Source organism: Onychomys torridus, chromosome 11 (assembly GCF_903995425.1).
Source record: "Onychomys torridus chromosome 11, mOncTor1.1, whole genome shotgun sequence".
In the NCBI taxonomy this organism is placed as follows: Eukaryota; Metazoa; Chordata; class Mammalia; order Rodentia; family Cricetidae; genus Onychomys; species Onychomys torridus.
In genome coordinates, this window is record NC_050453.1 from 15,992,432 (window position 1) to 16,011,631 (window position 19,200).

The 19,200-nt window shown below is 45.7% G+C and overlaps 1 protein-coding gene across 1 annotated transcript in view; it reads right to left on the reverse strand.

Moving 5' to 3' along the window:
- Positions 1-8,010: 8,010 nt before the first annotated feature.
- The window catches only part of Cnst (consortin, connexin sorting protein), an 86,727-nt gene continuing 75,537 nt past the window's right edge, over positions 8,011-19,200 (reverse strand). Inside the window, exons 10-11 of the mRNA XM_036202151.1 lie at positions 12,879-13,014; positions 8,011-10,515 (exon numbers count right to left, since the gene is read on the reverse strand). Of these exons, the coding sequence (XP_036058044.1) occupies positions 10,310-10,515; positions 12,879-13,014 (342 nt within the window). The 3' untranslated portion in view covers positions 8,011-10,309. The remainder of the gene's footprint in view (positions 10,516-12,878; positions 13,015-19,200) is intronic.

Here is a 19,200-nt window from a genome sequence, read left to right on the forward strand (position 1 = left end):
CGTGGTTCCTAAACTCCTGCACGTGTACAGTGTGTGGCACACTCTGGAAGTTAAGATGGCCATCTCGTGGGGTCACAGAGGGGCTGTTTCCCACGAGATCTGCCTCTGTGCGGTTGGGGAAGGCAGAGCCCGTTCAAGGTCTGTTCTCTTCTCTGTCAGCCACCTGGAATTTTTGTTTTTATAGTCTTTACATTTTCCATTTTTGTTTCCACTTAAGTTATTGATGGCTTAAATGCTTATGCCCTACCAGCAAAAGAAAGAAAACCACTCACGTGTGCTCACTCACAAGCATGCTTTCTAAAATCCTGCGGTCTCCCAGGCTTTTCCTTCAAATATATGTGTGTGTGTGTGTGTGTGTGTGTGTGTGTGTGATTTATTATTATTTATTTGCATTGATGTTTTGCTTGCATATTTGTCTATATGAAGGTGTCAGATCCCCTGGAACTGGAGTCACGGACAGTTTTGAGCTGCCATGTGGGAGCTGGGAATTGAACCTGGGACCTCTGGAAGAGCAGCCAGTGCTCTCAACCACTGGGCCATCTCCCCAGCTCCTTCCTTCAGTTCTTCTTTTGACAAGTTCAGGGGGCTTTGTGGATGAGCAGGCAAATGTGACAGGGCTGTACCCCTGGTTTGGATCTGCTGGGAGGAGCAGTCAGTTCGATGTTCCAGCGGGTAAAAGTGTTTGAAGCCTGAACTTGAGTGCTACACAAGGAGGAGGGTGTGAACCAACTTCTGAAAGACATTCTCTGACCTCCATATACAAACCACATCTGCGCATGCGCCCCCCCCCCCCCCCCCACTCCCCACCCCCCCCCCCCACCCCCGAGCAAATAAGTAAGTGCAATAAGAATTAACAAATCAACAAAGCCCTTGCTTTTACTTTCCATGGTGCCCAAAGAGCTCCAGGAAGGGGATCTCCCAGGTCACAGCTCATTCCGTTTTAGGCGTCCTATGTCACCAGAGGCTCTGCAGAGACCTCACTGCCTGCTCCTGTCCAGCCCTTTCCCGCTCTTTCGCCAATTCATCACTCTGAAGAAGAGGAGAGGCCAGCAGGACTTGGCTGGCACTAATGCACTTCTATTTACGAGTAATGATTTTAAACACAAGATGGGATTAGCCTCTGACGAAGAGGCCAGGGAAGAGCAAATGTCTCATCAAGAGGGATGATGTTTCTCCCAGTGAAAATGCAAGTGTGTGGATGTGCCTGGATGTGCCTGGCTGGGGAACAGCAGGTGGGGTAGGGAGCATACCGTCGTTTACCTGTCATCCTTTTCCACAGCGATTAATCGAGTGTTGGATCCAGGTGCAGCCAGAATGCCAACAGAAGACCCGGGAGCTATAACAAATGGGTCTTGATGCCATATCTCACATACAGGTATTTAGCTGATGTTGCCTGAAACCTGAGAGCAGATCACACAGTCCTGTGTCCAGAGCAACAGGATGTGGGGACACATTTGCCAGATTTTTTTTTTTTTATTTCAGGTACATACTTTTTCATTTTTGGGGTGTGTGTGTGCATGTTGTGTGTATCCGTGTGTGTGTGTGTGTGTGTGTGTGTGTGTGTGTGTGTGTGTGTATACATACATGTAGGCCAGAGGACAATCTCAGAGGTCACTCCTCAGGGGCTGACTTGTCAGCTTCCATAGTGAGTACCTTTACTCTCTCTGGCCCAATTATATTTTTGGTATTAGGCAGGGAGTCCTTGGCCTTGAGCATGCTAACTGGCTAGGCACACAATCTCCCACTGTGCTATAATCTCAGCTTCCTGGGGGTATTTTCAATTTCTCAACCAGAAGTGGAAACTCTTCCATTTTTTCTGTTGCTCCTGATCTTAAGTAGGTCACCGACAGTCCTAGGATCACAGCTTTGTTCTGGACACAACAGAGCCAACTGGACAGAGTTTGTACTGCCCAGTATCTGTAAAATAAAATGATTCTAAAGAGCCAGGCAATGTTTACACAGGAAACTGCTGAGCAGTTTGGCTTCAGTTTACAGGGAACAGTCTCTTTCTCAGGGGACCTTGTGTAAGGAGGACGTTTGCAATGAAAAAGTCACCCCACTCCAGCCTTCTGAAAGGAGACTGCTGTTTGCTTACACCTTGGTGACCCTTTACACCTTTTTGTGTGTGTGTGCTGGAGATGGAATGATGGCTCAGGGATTAAAAGCACTGGCTGTTCTTCTAGAACACCCAGGTTCAATTCCCAGCACCCACACGGATCTGACACCCTCTTCTGGCCTGTTCTGACATGCAGTAGGAACTGCATGCATTGATGCACATACATACATACATGCCAAACACTCATACAAATAAAGAAAAAAGGTAAATCTCAAGAAAAACCTTTAAAAAGTGTGTTTATTATTTGTGCGTGTGCACAAGACATGACTTGCATGTGGAGGTTGGAAGACAGCTGTGTGGAGTCGGTTCTGCCCTCTCACATTTCAGCACTGTCCTCGGGTTACCAGGCAAGCGCCTTTACTGGCTGTGTGACCTTTGAGGCAAGACCTTGAGGATGTCTACCCTGGCAGCTCTGCTGTCCCTGGGTCCTTTGGCTCCATGCTTTCCCCTGCCACTGCAAGGTGCCTGCTCCTTCCACTGCCAGAGCTAGACAGAGTCTGTGTGTCAGGCTCATGTGGTCAGAGAGGACCTGCTTGTCAGAGTCTCTTTGCCAAACACCCTTCTAAATGCATCTTCACCCAGGTCACCTGCCTCCCTAGATGTAAACATCAGGGGCTGCATCACCCTAAGGCACTCTCCAATCTAACCAGTCGTAGCTAGTGCAGGGTTAGGCTACACAACACATCAAGCTTTCCAGAGAAGGAACCATAGGCAGCAGGCTTTTGGAAGTGGCCCATGGGCACAGGAGATGGTTTGAAAATCGATGCATCAGTCTTCAGCTTCTGCCTCTCACTTCCGTGTGGCTTTGGAGAATTCGCATGCAATACTCCAGCTCCACCCAGCAAATGTAACCACCCAAGTTGTTTCTTGGTGAGGGAAAGCAGAATGCATTAGACTGCCAAAGAATACAGAGGGTTTTAGCTCTGAAGTTGTTAGAAATCCTATAGATGAGGAAGCGGGAGGCTGGAGAAGGTTAAACAGCTTGTTAATAGGACCTCACTTGTTATCCGGATTCCAGCCCAAGGCTGCTTCCTTTCTTCAGAGTTTATGCTCTACCAAACTAGCTTACGTGGGGACAGCCTCTTCTCTGGGGCTGGTGAAATTGCTATTCCTAGACCAATTTTCACTGAAGCAATAACAGACAGAAAGGCAGAGCAGAGCACACAATTCCCCGGAAGTCTGAGGCAGGAGGATTCTGAGTTTGAGGCCAGTCTGGGCTATGCAGCATTCCAACTCATCCTGAGATATGTAGAGAAATTCTTTTACAAAAAAAGGAAAAAGATTACCTTCATTCATAGCAACTTATGGACCTATTTCTATCCTTGGAAGCTCAGGGTGTTTTTCTTGCTTGGTTTATAGCCAGCCACTTAGAGCTCCATCATGCTGATGGGTGAGGGGATGATGTAAGCTACTTCTGCTCCTAAGTGCACATCTCCTGCCTGACCTTTGATCCAAATCAATTAAGCAATGAAATTATGAAACCTCACTTTTGATCAATACGTTCCATCCAGAGGGACACTGTGTTGTCCTTACAGACTATTATTAGATTGGGTTTGGAATGTGAGCTGCTGCATCACGTAGAATTAAAAAAAAAAAAAAAATCTCCATGGTCTCTATTGTAACCCAAGCTGGCCCAGACCTGGCCATTCTCCTGCCTCAGCCTCCTGAGAGCTGAGAAGACAACCGTGCTCCAGTGTTGTCTTAAGTCAGCAGCTCAGCATTCCAGAAGGAACTAGAGGGATCTGCAAACAGCAAACAGAGTTAGGACGGGGTGGGGCATTTGGAATTAATGAGTTTATCGAAACACCCTGTTAGCTAGTGGGTGGCTAGGCCTTGCACATTTGAGGTCTGTGGAAGTCACCAGAGGTTTTGGTTTTTCTAATTAAGCCACAGCGGTGAAATGGAGGGAGTCTTCTGAAGGACAGAAGGACTTTTCCTTGCCTCACATATTCTCATAACCCTTCAAGGACCCTCCTATCTTCTCCTAATCTTCATCTAACGTGAGTTCTAGTCACAAGGCTGTTTAATACTTTTCTACACCCAGTGAGGTGACCATCCTCCTCCTCTTTGTTCTCTATCACCAATACCTGAATTCCTTATGTTGAACTAATCAACCTTGTACTGTCTGCCCAGGCAGTTTGGAGACTCTAAGTGCCCAGAGGTAGCTCAGTCATTTGCATTTTCTTGGTGACTAAGGATCCTCAGTGTATTTTCATGTCCTCATTGGCCATTCACACATTCTCTCTCATGAAGGCACTTCAAAGTGGTCATAATTCTGAATTATGTGAGCCTTCTTACATACCCTAAATTTACAAGGTCTTTGACAAGTTCATGGTGAGGCCCTTGCTGCCAAGCCCAATGACCTGAGTTTGTTCCCCAGGACTCACATGGTGGAAGGGGAAGAACTGACTCTCAGAAACTGTCCTCTAGTCTCCACACACACACCAGCAGGGACCCGCTGCCCGGCCCACGAAACTGAAAACAATATTGTGACTGTTTTCTTCCATTTGAGTATTTGCCTCTAATTTTCCTCACCAAATGTGCTAATTTCCTAAAGCTCATTTTAAAAAGTCCAATTACGAGTGTTCCTTTTATAGTCTGTACACTCTGAGCTCTAAGGAGTATCTTTTCATGTAAAAGTGGCAAGCAAAGTTGATCCTGGTTTCTTCTAGTTACCCTACAGTTTCAGGTTTTAGACCTAAAACCAATTCACTTCAGATTTTTGTTGTTTATGTTAATTTTTTCCAATTGCACATGCAATCTTGTTGCCAGCATTATTTGTTGAATGGGTTCTTCTTTCCTGATGAACTGGCTTGGCTCCCTGTGGCTCCCTTGAACATGCACATGTGGCTCTTTGTGGAGGTCTCCCTGGTCACCAGCTGGTAACTGTAGGACAAAGCCTTGGAAACAGGCGCAAGGGCCCTCCGACTCTGTTCTGATAATTCCACTATTTTCTAGGTCATTTGCATCTCATGCATTTTAAACTGTCAGTTTCTGAAAATCGCTGCAGTTTTTATTTGAATTGTGTTGGTCACATCTATGGTCATCCTGGGGCCTGAACTCTTGACCTGGTGAATGGCAAACCCTCTATACCGAGCTATGTATCCTCAGCTGGTTTCTTCAGATAGAGTCTCACTGTGGAACCCAGGCTGGGTTTTCACCTTCACAAACACAGTCTACCTTCTTTGAGACAGAGTCTCTGATTGGTTTGGAAATCACCAATTAGGCTGCTTGGCCAAGAGAGCCAGGGATTCTCCCGGGCTCGTCCCCTAGAGCTGGAATTATGAGAGCGCATTTTTTTTTGTGGAGATCAAATTGAGGTCCTTGGGCTTGCCAGGCTGGCACCTCACCAGCTGAGCTCTCTGCCTCCCTCACCTGATGAGCTGAGAATATTTCCTGATGAGATTTTTCATTGTGTTCAATTTAAGGTAATCAGACTCCTCTTTTTTTAAGACAAGAGTGACTGTCGTCCTCCCACCTAGAGTGTTCCCTCTCAATTTTTAAATTCTGTAAAGTGAAACATATCTATCTGTCAGATTTTATTTTTTTGAGTTCCCTTTGCATTACATCCTGCTGGTAATGGCGTCTGATTGTAGAAGGAACAAGGAGGACATTTTTTTTTTTTTTTTGCAATTTTCTTGGCTTGTTGTCAGGTTATGGAAAAATCTTTTTTAAACCTTTATTATTGGCATGATGTTTTTTTATGAAATGTTGAGGCCTCTAGCACATTTTTAATCGATAATTTATTAATTTTATCATTATCTTGTGCTAGAGGGCCTGGTGGGATCGGATGTGAGTTATATATAAAGGATAACAAAAAAGATGTAAGGTACCGGTAAGCCACGGGCCACATGGCAAATATAGATTAATACAAATGGGTTAATTAAGATATAAGAAGTAGATAACAAGAAGCCTGACACAGCCATACAGTTTATAAGTAATATAAGCATCTGAGTGATTATTTTATACGTGGGTTATGGGACCTGGGGGGGGGGCTTGGTGGCACCTGGAGAGAAGATCTCCAACTACACCCACCCTCTCCTATCAGCGATTTTCTGAAAAAGATTTTGCTGTCTTAAGTTCACCAGTATCCTTACTTTATCTTGTTTGGCTACCAGAGCAATACTGGCCTCCTAAAATGGACCAGCAGCACTTTCTTTTTAAAAGAGCATTTTGTGAGATGGGTATTTCCTTCTTAAATGATTGACAGACTGACTGGCAACACCCTCTGGCACTGGTTTTCCTTGTGAAGTGGTTTTAAATTCAGGGCCATTAAGACTTCTTTTTTTCTTTTGTGACACTGAGTTTTGAGCCCAGTATTGAGGTCTTGTGCTCAAGAGGCAAACACTCCACTTCTGAACTCCACCCAGCCCCAGAGCTTCTGCTCCGAACTGAAAGTTTTCACTGGAAGCCCGCCTGCTGTGAACTCCTGACGTGCTCATGCAGGTGTGAAGCTGGGAACCGCCAGACCTTAGGCTGGCAGGGAAGATTGCTGTTGACTTTCCTATCAGTAGCTGGGCATCTCCCTTATTCCTAACAGTTCATGACACATGACCGGAAACGATGAACTCTAGTTCCTACCCCCAGGTGGCCTGTTGCTATCGGTTCCTTCTTGGCAAATTACTTTCCTTGACCAGACACTAGTTCTTGGAGCTGGGTGGGGCCACGCTCACACTACAGGCAATTGGATGTGTGTCAGGGTACAGAGGGCAGCCAACACCACTGCGCAAAGTTCTGCACACATGTGTCTCCGCACCGGGCACAAAGCCATATCCAGCTTACTAAGTACTTACTTACTTATTTGAAGGCCAAGGCTAAAGTGCACAGGCCCCAAAATCACTCTTTCTGCCTCTGAAGGTGCAGGTCATGTGACAGAAACAAAGTGTGGTGGACTTGGGCATCATGAGACCTGTGGCTGAGAGCTGTAAGTGTGCTAGTCCAGGTATGGAGTGAATGAATGTTAAAGTACTACAAACACCACATAAAGCACTACGTGAGACCAAGTTCAGATCAACTGTGCGCGTAGAAACGAGAGGGTTACTCAGGGCTACTGCCTCTTGAAGGGATCGGCGGAGGGTGGGGATAGGGAGATGGGAGTAGGGGACAGGAGTATACCAGGAAGTGAAGCTGCTCAAAACGCACCGCCTACACATGTGCAAATGTCATCATGAAACCCATTATGCATATTAATAAATGATAATAGAGAAAGTGAAATGCTGCCTGTGTGTGGGGAGCACAGACCACAAAGGCCAGTGTCAGGACAACAGGTCAGCAGTCAAAGGACGTCTTTGTCCTCCATGTCCCCTGCTCAGCTCCTCCTGGTCCTTTATCCCTGCTCCTCTCAGCCATGTTGTCCTGTTATTCAGAAGACCCAAATCACGTCTGCCCTTGCAAAATAAACCTGACCTTCAGACTTCGGATCCTCACCACATCTCACATCCCAATTCACAGCTCGATAAAATAAGACTTTAGACTTGATGTTCAAGTCTAAAAGGATGCACTTGAGAGCGGAGTTTGGTTTACCACATCAGGCAGAGGCAAAAAGTATTTTAGAAGCTGAGAAGCTGTTACTCAGGGACTTATTAGGACATCTTCACAACAGGGTCAATAAGAGGGGCTCAGTGGGGGAAGGTGCTTGCTGTTAGGTGGACGGCCTAAGTATGAATCTCTGGACCCTAATGATGGAGGAGAGAGTGACTCCTTAAGAGTACAGTGTGGCATACATGTGGCCTCCTCCCAGAATAAATAAGTAAATGTAATTAAAAAAAAAGACCTCCCCCAAATAGATGGCATCTCCTTTAGGGGCTGAACCAACTCTGACATTATATTTTGTTTTCAATCAGTTCCCTTAACACTAAGAGTATAAATAAATTCTCTGAGACATTTTGTTGGTATCGATTTTAAATTACAAGCTTGATTTGACACCCTCAAACACAGTTCTTAGGAAGGCTAGTTATAAATAGTTGTCAGCACTTTCAAGTGAGCGGAGAAATGATACCTCAGTACAGTAGGTGAGTTCTTTATGCACGGGATAACGCCCTCTCCTCTCTAGGTGGGATGCTCCAGTTCATGCAGTGAATGACTATTACATTTTCAAAGGTGCCCTAGTGTTTCTAGGTGAGATTTCATGCCCACTTTAAGTCAAGAGGTCGGCCTACTCCCAATCACTCTGTGGTCCCTGAAGTTGGTGACCGCCCCAGCTCCTCTGACACACAAGGGGCCCCTGGTTAGCCAAGTGTTATTTCAGGCCTTTCTTTTGATGATGGCTCCTGGGACAAATTGGGTTTTAGAAAAGTGGCCAAGGTGGCCGAGAGGTAAATATAACACCAGAGATCACATAGGACTCTGAGTGACCTAAGTAGGCAAACAGGAGGAAGATTTTAACTTTTCTTGATATAAAATTGTCAGAAACGGGCCATCCAATCCGGAACTAGAAATCACGAGGGGGAACATGTTTGTGTATCATGAGGAGGCCTGCACAGACACCTCACTAACAGCTCCCACAGAAGCGTTCATGGCAGTACCAGGACAATGGGACCTATTTTACACATGATGTGAGTACAAAGTCTTAAAATTTATAATAGGACATTAAAATAATCTTCTAATAAAATCAGCCTTAGGTATAAGGAATCTAAATTTCAGTATTCTGTATACTTCTAAATAAATAACTCTGATCTATAACCATTGAAAATATTACAGTTTATGGTGACATGATAAGAGATAAGCCACACAGTATTATAGTAAAAATAAAATGTCAATTTAAAAATAAGCTAAAATATACGGAGCTGAAATAACAGAAAATCAAAACACTAAGTATCTAATTAAATAGGTAGCGGTGGGATGACCAAATACATGCTCAGCAACATACTCTCGACTCATACAAAAAAGCCCTTTAAATTCACAAGGTCCAAATAAATAAGCAGAAACACAAAGGAAGGTACTGTGCCAGCCAGTAACTACAAAGCAATTTCTCTCTTTTCCTTTCAAATGATTCTAACATGAAAACAGAACATAAAGATCACTTGCTAAAAAACTATAATTCATGATTTTTTAAAAAAAGATGTTGCCTAGAATACAAAAAGTCAAGGCTTCCTAAACATTAGATCAGTGTACCGTAAATAAGGAAAGGCCACCTAACGACAGATTTAAACAAAACTGGACATTTAAACTTGTCTATTTAAGGTATGATTGAATTTCCGCTTCATGACCCCATGACAGGGGACCAAAATGAGCCCATGGTAGGAAAACACATTCCACACACCCGAGCATATGGCCTGCAACTACTCAGTTACGTGTGGTGTCCTGTTTCACTTAACTTAGTAAGGGTTTATCTTACATGAACACCCACACACTAGGAACTACCCCTCACTTGGATTCCTTGTCTTAGTTCCAGAATGTACTAACTGCTCAGTACGTCTCTCTTGAGCGGTGGAACCAGGACGCATTGCGTCAGGAGGCAGAGAAGCCACAGCGGAATCTCACCTGAGACCTGGGAGTTCTGTCACGGTACCTTCGGACCTGTCAAATTCATTGCCACAGATCTGCCCGTTTCTCAACTCAAGGCCAACATTCCTACAGTTTATCTAGTTCACAGGTAAGCCTTCTCCAGAGATGTGTGCCTGCACATTGTAGTCAAGTTAAAAGAATAAAGGTCATCTTTGTACTCTAGGCTGGATATCTGCTTGTGGAAACTGCTTCAGACATACACGCACCCACACAACCATTTCACAAATGGAGAATTTAGAGTAATGCCCAAAGCTTAAATTATACAGCTCCCAGATTAACTAAAAAATGGCATTGGAACCATAAGGTAACTCTCTCTGATTACAAAGTAACTTATTGCATGGTGGCGGCCGGAAGCGACACCTATGGAGCAACAACTGTAAACCAGGAGTGTCCTTCAGTCCGCACGACGACGCTGCTCAGTGTGCTTCACTACACAAGCAAGCGGCAAGGAGAGGCGTGCTCTCCATGGCGCCTTCCCTCCGTCCCCAGTGCCTACACCAGCATCAGCCTTCTTCTGTGGATCTTTCTGACAGAGTTCTCTGGGCTGCGTTTAAAGCTGCCGTTTCTAATGTCCGTCCTGGGGTCCTCGCTGCTGGGGAGGAGGAATGTTTCCTGACTCCTGAAATAAAAGCTGTTTGGGAAGTTTGCATCTTTGTCCGTCTGTCAGCACGCCTGTCCCACCTGCTGCTAGGAGAGGTAGACCCAGTGTTTGAGCCCTGCCACCCCCTGCAGCAGCTTAGTGTAATAGAAGTCCATGTTGTCGGCAAAGTCTGTACAAACAGGTGACTCCATGTTGCCCAAAGTGCAGTAGAGCGCAGTTCCTCCCACACTGAGGAAAACCGTGGCTATGCACAGCAAGATGAGCAGGATGCAGGAACCACTGCTGACTTCATCTGCAAACAAGAGAACAGGGGTCAGACAGCGTCACACGGCCCTCGTCGGTCCAGTCTCTTCACCTGCTCTTCCTCTACCTGCAGTTCTCCCTGCCTGCTAATCTGTGCTAGCAACCTAGTTTATGTATCCCTTCCCGCTTCTTCTTCATACCGTCAACAGTCAATCCTCCGTATGTGTGGACCAAATAGTCTGAAGAAATTTTACCCATATGAAGTATGTACTCTTTTCTCATTGTATTCCCTTAAACAATACCATGCAACAATGACTTACAAATTATTTAAACTCATGAGGGAGTATATGCAGTCTGGAAGACTTCAACTGCTGAGCCAACTCTCTGACCCAAGACACTCTCTAATAAGGAATAAGTAGCTGGGCAGTGGTGGCGCACGCCTTTAATCTTAGCACTCAGGAGGCAGAGGCAGGAGGATTTCTGAGTTCGCAGCCAGCCTGGTCTATAGAGCGAGTTCCAGGACAGCCAGAGCTATTACACGAGAAACCCTGTCTCCAAAAAGGCAGAACACAAACAAGCAAAAAGAATAAACAAAGTATGCATGAAGAAATGGTGGGATGGCTTAGCTGGTTAAGGACATGGCTTGCAAGCCTGATGGCCAGAGTTCAATCCCTGGGATGAATTAATGTGGGAGAAGGGAACCGACTCCCAGAAGTTGTCCTCTGACCTCCAGGTATACACTGTGGCACAGGTGTGAATCCAGTAATCATCATCCAAGTACAAAGGGGGTGTGAACAGTCTATGAAAACAATATGCCGTCTTATATAAGGGTCTTGAGCCCTATGGTACATGGAGGTACATTTTAATACCATTTAGGTATTTGAAAGTATCTATTTTGTTTAAATAAAATACATTATGAGCTGTAGTGGGAACAAGCCGTGAGTGGCTGTGACTGACTGATACAAAATGATGCAATGTGAACGTGAAATAGATCCCAGCTTTGGAGGCCTGAGTGTGGGAAAGAGGATGTGAAATATCTCACCAGCAATTTTCCCACACTGATCAATCACATGGTGCAATCTTTTTGATACACTAAGTTAAATGAAATATACTACTACAGCACATTTCATGTATTTTTACTTTTGTTACGTGGCTGCCATAAAATGTAAAAGCACCTATGAGGGGCTGAAGAGATGACTCGGTGTCTAAGAGCACTGAAGATTCTTCTGGAAGACCCAGGTTTGAGTCCCAGGCACCATGTGATGGTTCACGACCCTCTGCAACTCCAGTTTCAGGGGATCTGACGCCCTCTTCTGGCCTCCTCAGATACTGCACACATGTGGTACACAGGCACACATATAGGCAAAACACCCATGCACATACACAAACAAATCACCTATGAGCATCCACGTTACACTTCTAGGACACAGTATGATGAGTGGAAGGATGGGCCTCTTCAGGGAGCTCCAGGCAGGTGGTGAGGTTTGCACCTACACACGTGTAAGCCTTACCTAAAGGTTTCATGACCGCTGAGACCGATTCACACACTTTTCACTGTCCTGAGCGGCAGAGCAGTGATTATTATTTTATATTTTGAGGAGGATGAAGCTGAGGAACTTGGTGAAGAATGAGGAGGCCTGAGAGTTCCAGACCCTGGTGCCCTTGTGTGTGGTCAGGACAGAGGACTCCACAGGGGTGGGAGTGTGGTATGGGGGCTGTGCTGGTTACAACAAGATGCTTAGATAAAAATAAAGCATTCCCAGGGCCTCAGCTTCCCAGCTGAAAACCCTAGGCAGCTCTCCCGCCATCTTAGAAACACAGTTCGGTGTTCATACCACTGCTCAGTGCACAGAGAAGCACACTGACCAGCCCTGAGCTGGTTCCCACTTCCCTGACTCACTCCTGCCTTAGGTAACTCTATCTGCAACCACACAAGGCAGCTGGGCTGTGAGAGCATGGCCTCAGTGCTGGCCAGGGACAGAGGAGCTCTATGACAACTGGGCTGAGCAGACTCTCTTGGGAGGCGCTCAGCTTCCATTCGAGGAGGGACTGCCTCGTGATAAAAGAGGCGTTAATCTGTCACTGAAAACAAAATAGAAAAAACAGGCTCCCTACAGAGGAAACAAGGGAAAGAGGACAATACTAAAGGGAAAAAAAAAATCTGAGGTGAGTTTTAGACTTTGACCACTTCTGGACTGAGGAGACCACAAGGTCAATTTTACAACTCGCTCATTTATTTCTGCAAAAAATCCTTCAAAAATTAAAGCTCTAACTTGATTTCTTTCTGTTTCTCTGCCAGAAGATAGAGCAAGTCCACAGAGCCCTCATAATCCTGCTAGCAAACATCACGTGACACGACTGTCCGGCACTCACAGCTGGTGAACCAACCCTCCAGACCCGGGCCGAGCGCACCTTGATCCAGGTTGTCATCTATTTCCTGGAACCGCACTCTCCGCTTAGCTGGCTTTGGCTGCATCTGGGCAGGATGCTCTCCTAGTGGGTCATTCCTCTTCTTTAATATGGAAACTAGTCCTTCTGCAGGAACGGCCTGTTGGAGATCGGGAGAAGCAGTTACATGAAGGTGGGTGGGACTTACGGGTGACAGTTACACGTGCAAGCACAGGACACCATTCAGTGACTTCTGCTCCAGCTCTCTTCATTAACAATAGCCCCCCCCCCCCCCCAATAGGGTCTTCGAATCCGTGGCAATTTCCCTGCCTTAGCACGAATGCTGGGATTACACGTATGAGCTGTGACACCTGGCTCAGTGACAGTATTTAAGACATAAAGACACAAGCCTTAAGATATATGTGGTGGCAAACTTAACATCAAATGAGTTACCTCAGTTCCTCAGGGAAAATACACATTACTAAATGATCTCTAGTCATAACCTTCTGGGGACTTTTCTTCTAGACTTTCTCTCAGTTTTCTAGGACTCATTACTTTGTATGCAGAGGAAGGAAACTATTTAACCAGCACCCCTGGTTCTTACCCCCCCACCCTCCCGGCAGATAAGGGTCTCCTTAGCCTTACAGCTCAGGATAGCTTGGTGTTGTGGATATCACTCTCTATAAATAAAATGCTGATTGACCAGTAGCCAGGCAGGAAATATAGGCGGGACAAGCAGAGAAGAGAATTCTGGGAGGTAGAAGGCTGGGGAGGACAGACACTGCCAGCCGCTGCCATGAGAAGCAACATGTAAAGATACCGGTAAGCCACAAGCCATGTGGCAAAGTATAGACTAACAGAAATGGGTTAATTTAAGATAGAAGAAGTAGATAACAAGAAGCCTGCCACGGCCATACAGTTTGTAAACAATGTAAGTTTCTGTGTGTTTACTTGGTTGGGTCTGAGCGACTGTGGGACTGGCGGGTAAGAGAGATTTGTCCTGACTGGGCCAGGCAGGAAAACTCTAACTACAGCTTGGAACTTGCTATAGCCCAGGCTGGCCTTGGATTTGCGATCTTCTCTGAGCCTCCCCAGTGCTATCGTGCCTACCCTTACTTCACCCCCTGTTTTTGTAAATTTAATTGGAAGCTACTCAAATTTTGCATAGCTTTGGGGGGGTGCTTTAAAGCAGAACTGGGAAGCTGTGACATCAGGTACCTTCGGCCCCCACCAGCTGTTAGGCAGCCTTCTGATTTTCACGCACCTCCCTCCTTCCTACACGCCATCTCTTACCTCAAACCCAAAGCACTTGCTTGCCATTTATTTAGGAGCAAAGGCCTCCAATCTGCAGGGGTGGGGGGAAGGGGGGAAGAGGGTCAGTGTGGAGAGGCAGGAGGGGAAGAAGCTGCTCACTTCTGCACACCCCAGCCGACTGGGAGGAGGTGCCTGCTCGCCTCATGCCACAGATGAGGACGTGGGTGGGCACCGTGGGCTCAGCACTGTGATGTCAGGGGCTGTAAGCTAGGATTGACTGTAATGTCATTTATCTGATCAATGGCATAAAGTACTTAATATGATTTCCAGTTCCAGGCAGCAATCTTGGATAATTACGGATCCCATTAGTTCTTTTTATAATTCAGAGCTTTTAGGAGCAAACAGCTCTAGACAAATGGTCTTCTACTGGGGTTCTCTGAACGTGGGTCTATAGAAACCATTATCTTAAAAAAATCAATAAGTCAGCAATTTAGTCTTTTTATAGGGAACACATATTTCAGATACCCTTATTCTGAGAAAACTAAGGTACTTGGCTGACATTAAAATGCTAAGTACAGGGCTGACAAGATGGCTCAGTGGGTAAGAGAGCTTGCCACCAAGCCTGAAGATGTACCTGAGTTTGATCCTTGGAACTCATGGTGGAAAACAGAGAACAGACTCCCTTCACACACACTGTGGCACAAGCATGCTCCTCTCAATATAGAAACAAATATAATTGTTTTTACAAGGACAAATATGTGTAGGAATAGATTTTTAAATTTGTCTTTAGAAAACATTGGAGAACTCCTTCATAAAACAATGGAAAACAATTTTACAAGCACCTTGCTTAAAGTGAGAACAAAGACACACGGTTGAGTTTGTAAAGAGCAGGGAATGTAAAGAGCCGGTGAGAGGGCTAAGGAGGTAAAGCACTTGCTGTGCAAGCTTTGAGTTAGAGTCCCAGCTTCCACCCCAGGAGAATACTGACTTGGACACGCCCTGTGGCCTGTGGGTGTCTGCACTCATACACATGTATCACACATGTACAAAATACGTAAATAATTTTCAAAAAACCCTAAAAAGCGGGGGATGGGAAATGGAAATTAGTTTTAATGAAAGACATGTAACAGCAACCTTTGTATTTCTAGAAAGTGTAAGAGTAAAGAGGAGAAGCCTCATGGAATCTTCATTATCTTTTTCATTAAACATTTCTCTGTTACACATTTGCCGGTGGTAAATTTATCTACCATAGGAAGCTTTCTTTTTGTTTTCATAGAGAGTCTTGCTATTTTCTCAGGCTGGTCTTAAACTCCTGGACTTAAATGATCTTTCTGCTCTGGCCTCTTAAGGACGGCAGAAGTGCCTACTGTATGCCAGGCAAGGATTCTATTACCGAGATGCGTCTCTAGCTAAGGAGTTAAGGTGCATCACACTTACTGTGTGTGTGTGTGTGTGTGTGTGTGTGTGTGTGTGTGTGTGTGTGCAATTTTCAGGAGTTAGTTCTTTTTCTCCACTATGTGGCTCCTGAGATTGAACTCAGGTCATCAGGCTTAGCAGCAAGCGCCCTTACCTGCTGAACCTTTAGCCAGCCCTTAAGGTACAGTTTTAACTTAGGCCAGGGCTATATACACAGAGAAACCTGTCTCAAAAAACAACAACAAAAAAAACCCAAAACAAAACAAAACAAAACAAAACAAAACAAAAGAAGTGTTAAAACATGCCGAGCAAGCCTGAAGACCTGAGTTTGGATCCCAGCACCCAAGTAAATAGCTGAGCGTGTCCATGCATCTGTAACCCCGACACTGGGGATGGGGAATGGAGACAGGCAGACACTGGGGCTTGCTGGCTGCCAGTTTTGCTGAAAAACAGCAAGTTCCTGGTCCAGTGAGAGACTGTTTCAAGGAAAATAAAGCCAACATCTGACAGAGGGACAGAAGAGACCTAACACCCTCTTCTGGCATGTACACAAAGAGCTAGGGAGAAGGGTGAGCCCAGGCGCACTGTTACGTGTATCACTGGGATACTGATTTTGCATTTGTAAATTTAAGAAACAAACTAAAATGTATGTCAGACTGAGAAAGTCCCCTGGAATGGCTGGTCTCAGTGTGGCAGTGATCTCCCCCCCTCACTTCCAGGAGACTCTGGCTCTGGAGGCCGTCAGGGGAGGAGGCAAGCGACTAAGGGGACTTTGGAAGGAGGACAGCGCGGAGTCTGAGAAGGCACTGGCGTGAGATGGATGTGGAATCTGCTTTGACTCTGGGCTAGGGATCAGGCCTCCCCTTCTTCACAGCGAAGCCTTTAGTTTCCGAGCCTGCCCCACCCGCTCCGGCCCTTTCCCTTCCGTGGGGACGGTTGAAGTGAAGGACGGTGCTCTCTCATGGTAGGTTCTCTCAGTATCTTTGGGTATCCACTCTAGGTTTTTCTTTCTTTTGTGTGTATATTCTGGTTCCTATGGCATATACATGGGACCACAGCACAGTGGGTCTGAGCACGAGAGATGCGGGCCATGGAGGGCAAATCTTGGATGCAGGAAGTCTAATCCTTAGGATGTGCCTCTGTGGGTTGTTTTTTTGTTTGTTTTTTGTAATAGTTTGGAACAAAGAGTTTGGATTTATCTGAAACAGAATTTCTACTTCCTACAGCATGGCAGCCAAAATCAGACCTACCCTACCCACAAATTAATTCCTTCCTTCCTTCCTTCCTTCCTTCCTTCCTTCCTTCCTTCCTTCCCTCCCCTTCCTTCCTCCCCTCCCCTCCCCTCCCCTCCCCTTCTTCTCTCCCTCTCTCTCTCCTTCCCTTCATGGTGTGGGGATCAGGACCAGGACCTTCTCTATGCTAGAAAAAAAATAAAGAAAATTTAAATCTCCAAAAGAGGTTTATCTATAAGGGTAAATTTAATTTCCTGTTTTCAATTAGCAAATTGCTTTCTTACTCAAACACTATATACCCAGCCCATCCGCTCAGAACGCCTGAGCCATAATCACTGTAATTGGTGGCACTCTGCTAGATGCCGGGCTGGAAAACATCCATCTGCAAATAAATAGCTCATCCTGCTCAGCAATCATGGCCACCTTAAACAGTAGACCAGAGCACACAAAACAAAAATGATCCTGTGACCCGGAATTGCAATTCTTGACGGGAAGAAGAGGGCTGAGCACGCTGCAGTACCTTCTCACCAGATTATGGAGGAAATGGATCAAAATTATACTATTTTCATCTGGAACCTCAAAGCTTGTTAATTTTAAACAAGAACACATGCTTGGCTTCCAACTTGAGAATGAATATCCCACAAGCCACATTATTATACTGTGTGTATCTTTTTTTTTTTTTTTTTTTTCCTAGAGACACTATTTCTCTGTATTAACAGCTCTGGCTGGCCTGGATGGAACTCACAGAGATCCTTCTGCTTCGGCCTCCTGAGTGCTGGGATTAAAGGTGTGTGCCACCACCGCCTGGCAAATGTGGGTATCTTAAATGCCAGCGATTTCACTATGCATGAACGTGTGCTTTTTATAGACAGTTCCACATGATGCCATGCTCAGTCCTCACAATGGTTTCAGGCATTATCAGATGAAAAGCCATGTAAAGAGCCCAGGAGCGTGACTGAGTTCACACTGCCAGCAATGGGCAGAGTTAAGAACAAACTCAGGGTGAAGAAATACTGAGACCTGATCTGTACTGTCAGGATTTTACTTTGTGCTGTATGTATTCATTACCATTAGAGTGAAATCAATGGAATTTTCAAACAAGATGTACAAGGCTTTTGGCTTCCCAGAAGCTGTTTATATTGTCTACCTGAAATTCTGATCTTTTGTATTCCCCAGTTAGAGGTACTTAACTAACGGCTATTCTTGTCATGGAGGACGGCTGTAAGATAGATGGAAGATCTTTGGGAGGAGATTAATATCATGGCTACTGTCACAGGCAGACCTGGGGGTGACAGTTAATGTGGGAAAACCATTTCACAGAGAAGCCTGTGGCTTGCTCGGGCCTCCCAAGGCTAAATCCAGGAACATTGCAGCAGAATATGCCAAGTGGGAAAACAGATTTCGGGGAGATACGCTATGTTGAATTTCTAAATGCTTAAGAAGGAAAAGCGTCTTGTTAAAAGCAAAGGCGAGGACTTTCCAGTGCATCTAAACATGTAGATCAAGTGCTGCCACAGGCTGCTGCTCTTGTCCCTAGCTCTTGCTTGCAGGAGACAGGAGATGGGAGTGTCAGGCACCCTGCCTTTTCCATCTCCAGAAGACTGGGTGGAGAGCTACCACTTTCAGTGTCTATAATAACCCTCACCCTGCTGGAATGATTTCACAGATTTTTAACGTTGCACTTTGTTATTCACTGTGGGTGTGGGTGTGGGGTGCATGCCAGCCGCAGCACACATGGAGGTCAGAGGACAGCTGGACAGAATCAGTTCTTCCTTCCCACTGTGTGGGTTGGCTAGATGGAGTTATCGGGCTTGGTGGCAGCTGCCTTTAGCAGTGTAGCATTCACTGGCCCCTTTACTAATATATGAAACTACACTGTTCATTCTTATGTGAATTTAGTTAAAATAATCCATCTAGTAAGCAAGCCTCATGAAGACAAGGACTTGATCTCTGTCCCCTGGTCTCTATCAAGTAGTAGAGATTGTGCCTAATCGGGGTCTGGGAGGGAGCCCCTGCTGTGTGGGGGTGGGAGGTGGGGGTGTGTGTGGAGAGAAATGAGTACACCCAGCATACAGTTAGAGGCTAGACAGAGACAGAGAGATGTAGACAAGAGGATCCTTATCTTTCAGGACCTGGGAGCTTGGTATAGAAGAAAGTATGCCTGTGTCCTATAGTAAGTGGGGAAGATCCCAGCTGGACAAGACCTTAGGAGGAATGCTGTCCCACCCCGCCATCACCATGAGTTCAGAAAAAGCATTCCAAGAGAACAGCAACATCATGGAGTTGGGCACCGTGCTGGGCACTTTACATACTGAAGGGCAAGATCTGGATGCTGAGGCTCGGGAAGAAGGTGGCTCATCCCTGCAAAGCAACAGACATAGCAGACAGCAAGGAGCAGAGGTCAGAATGCACAAGGTGTGTCTGGAGGCCACAAGGGGCCAGTC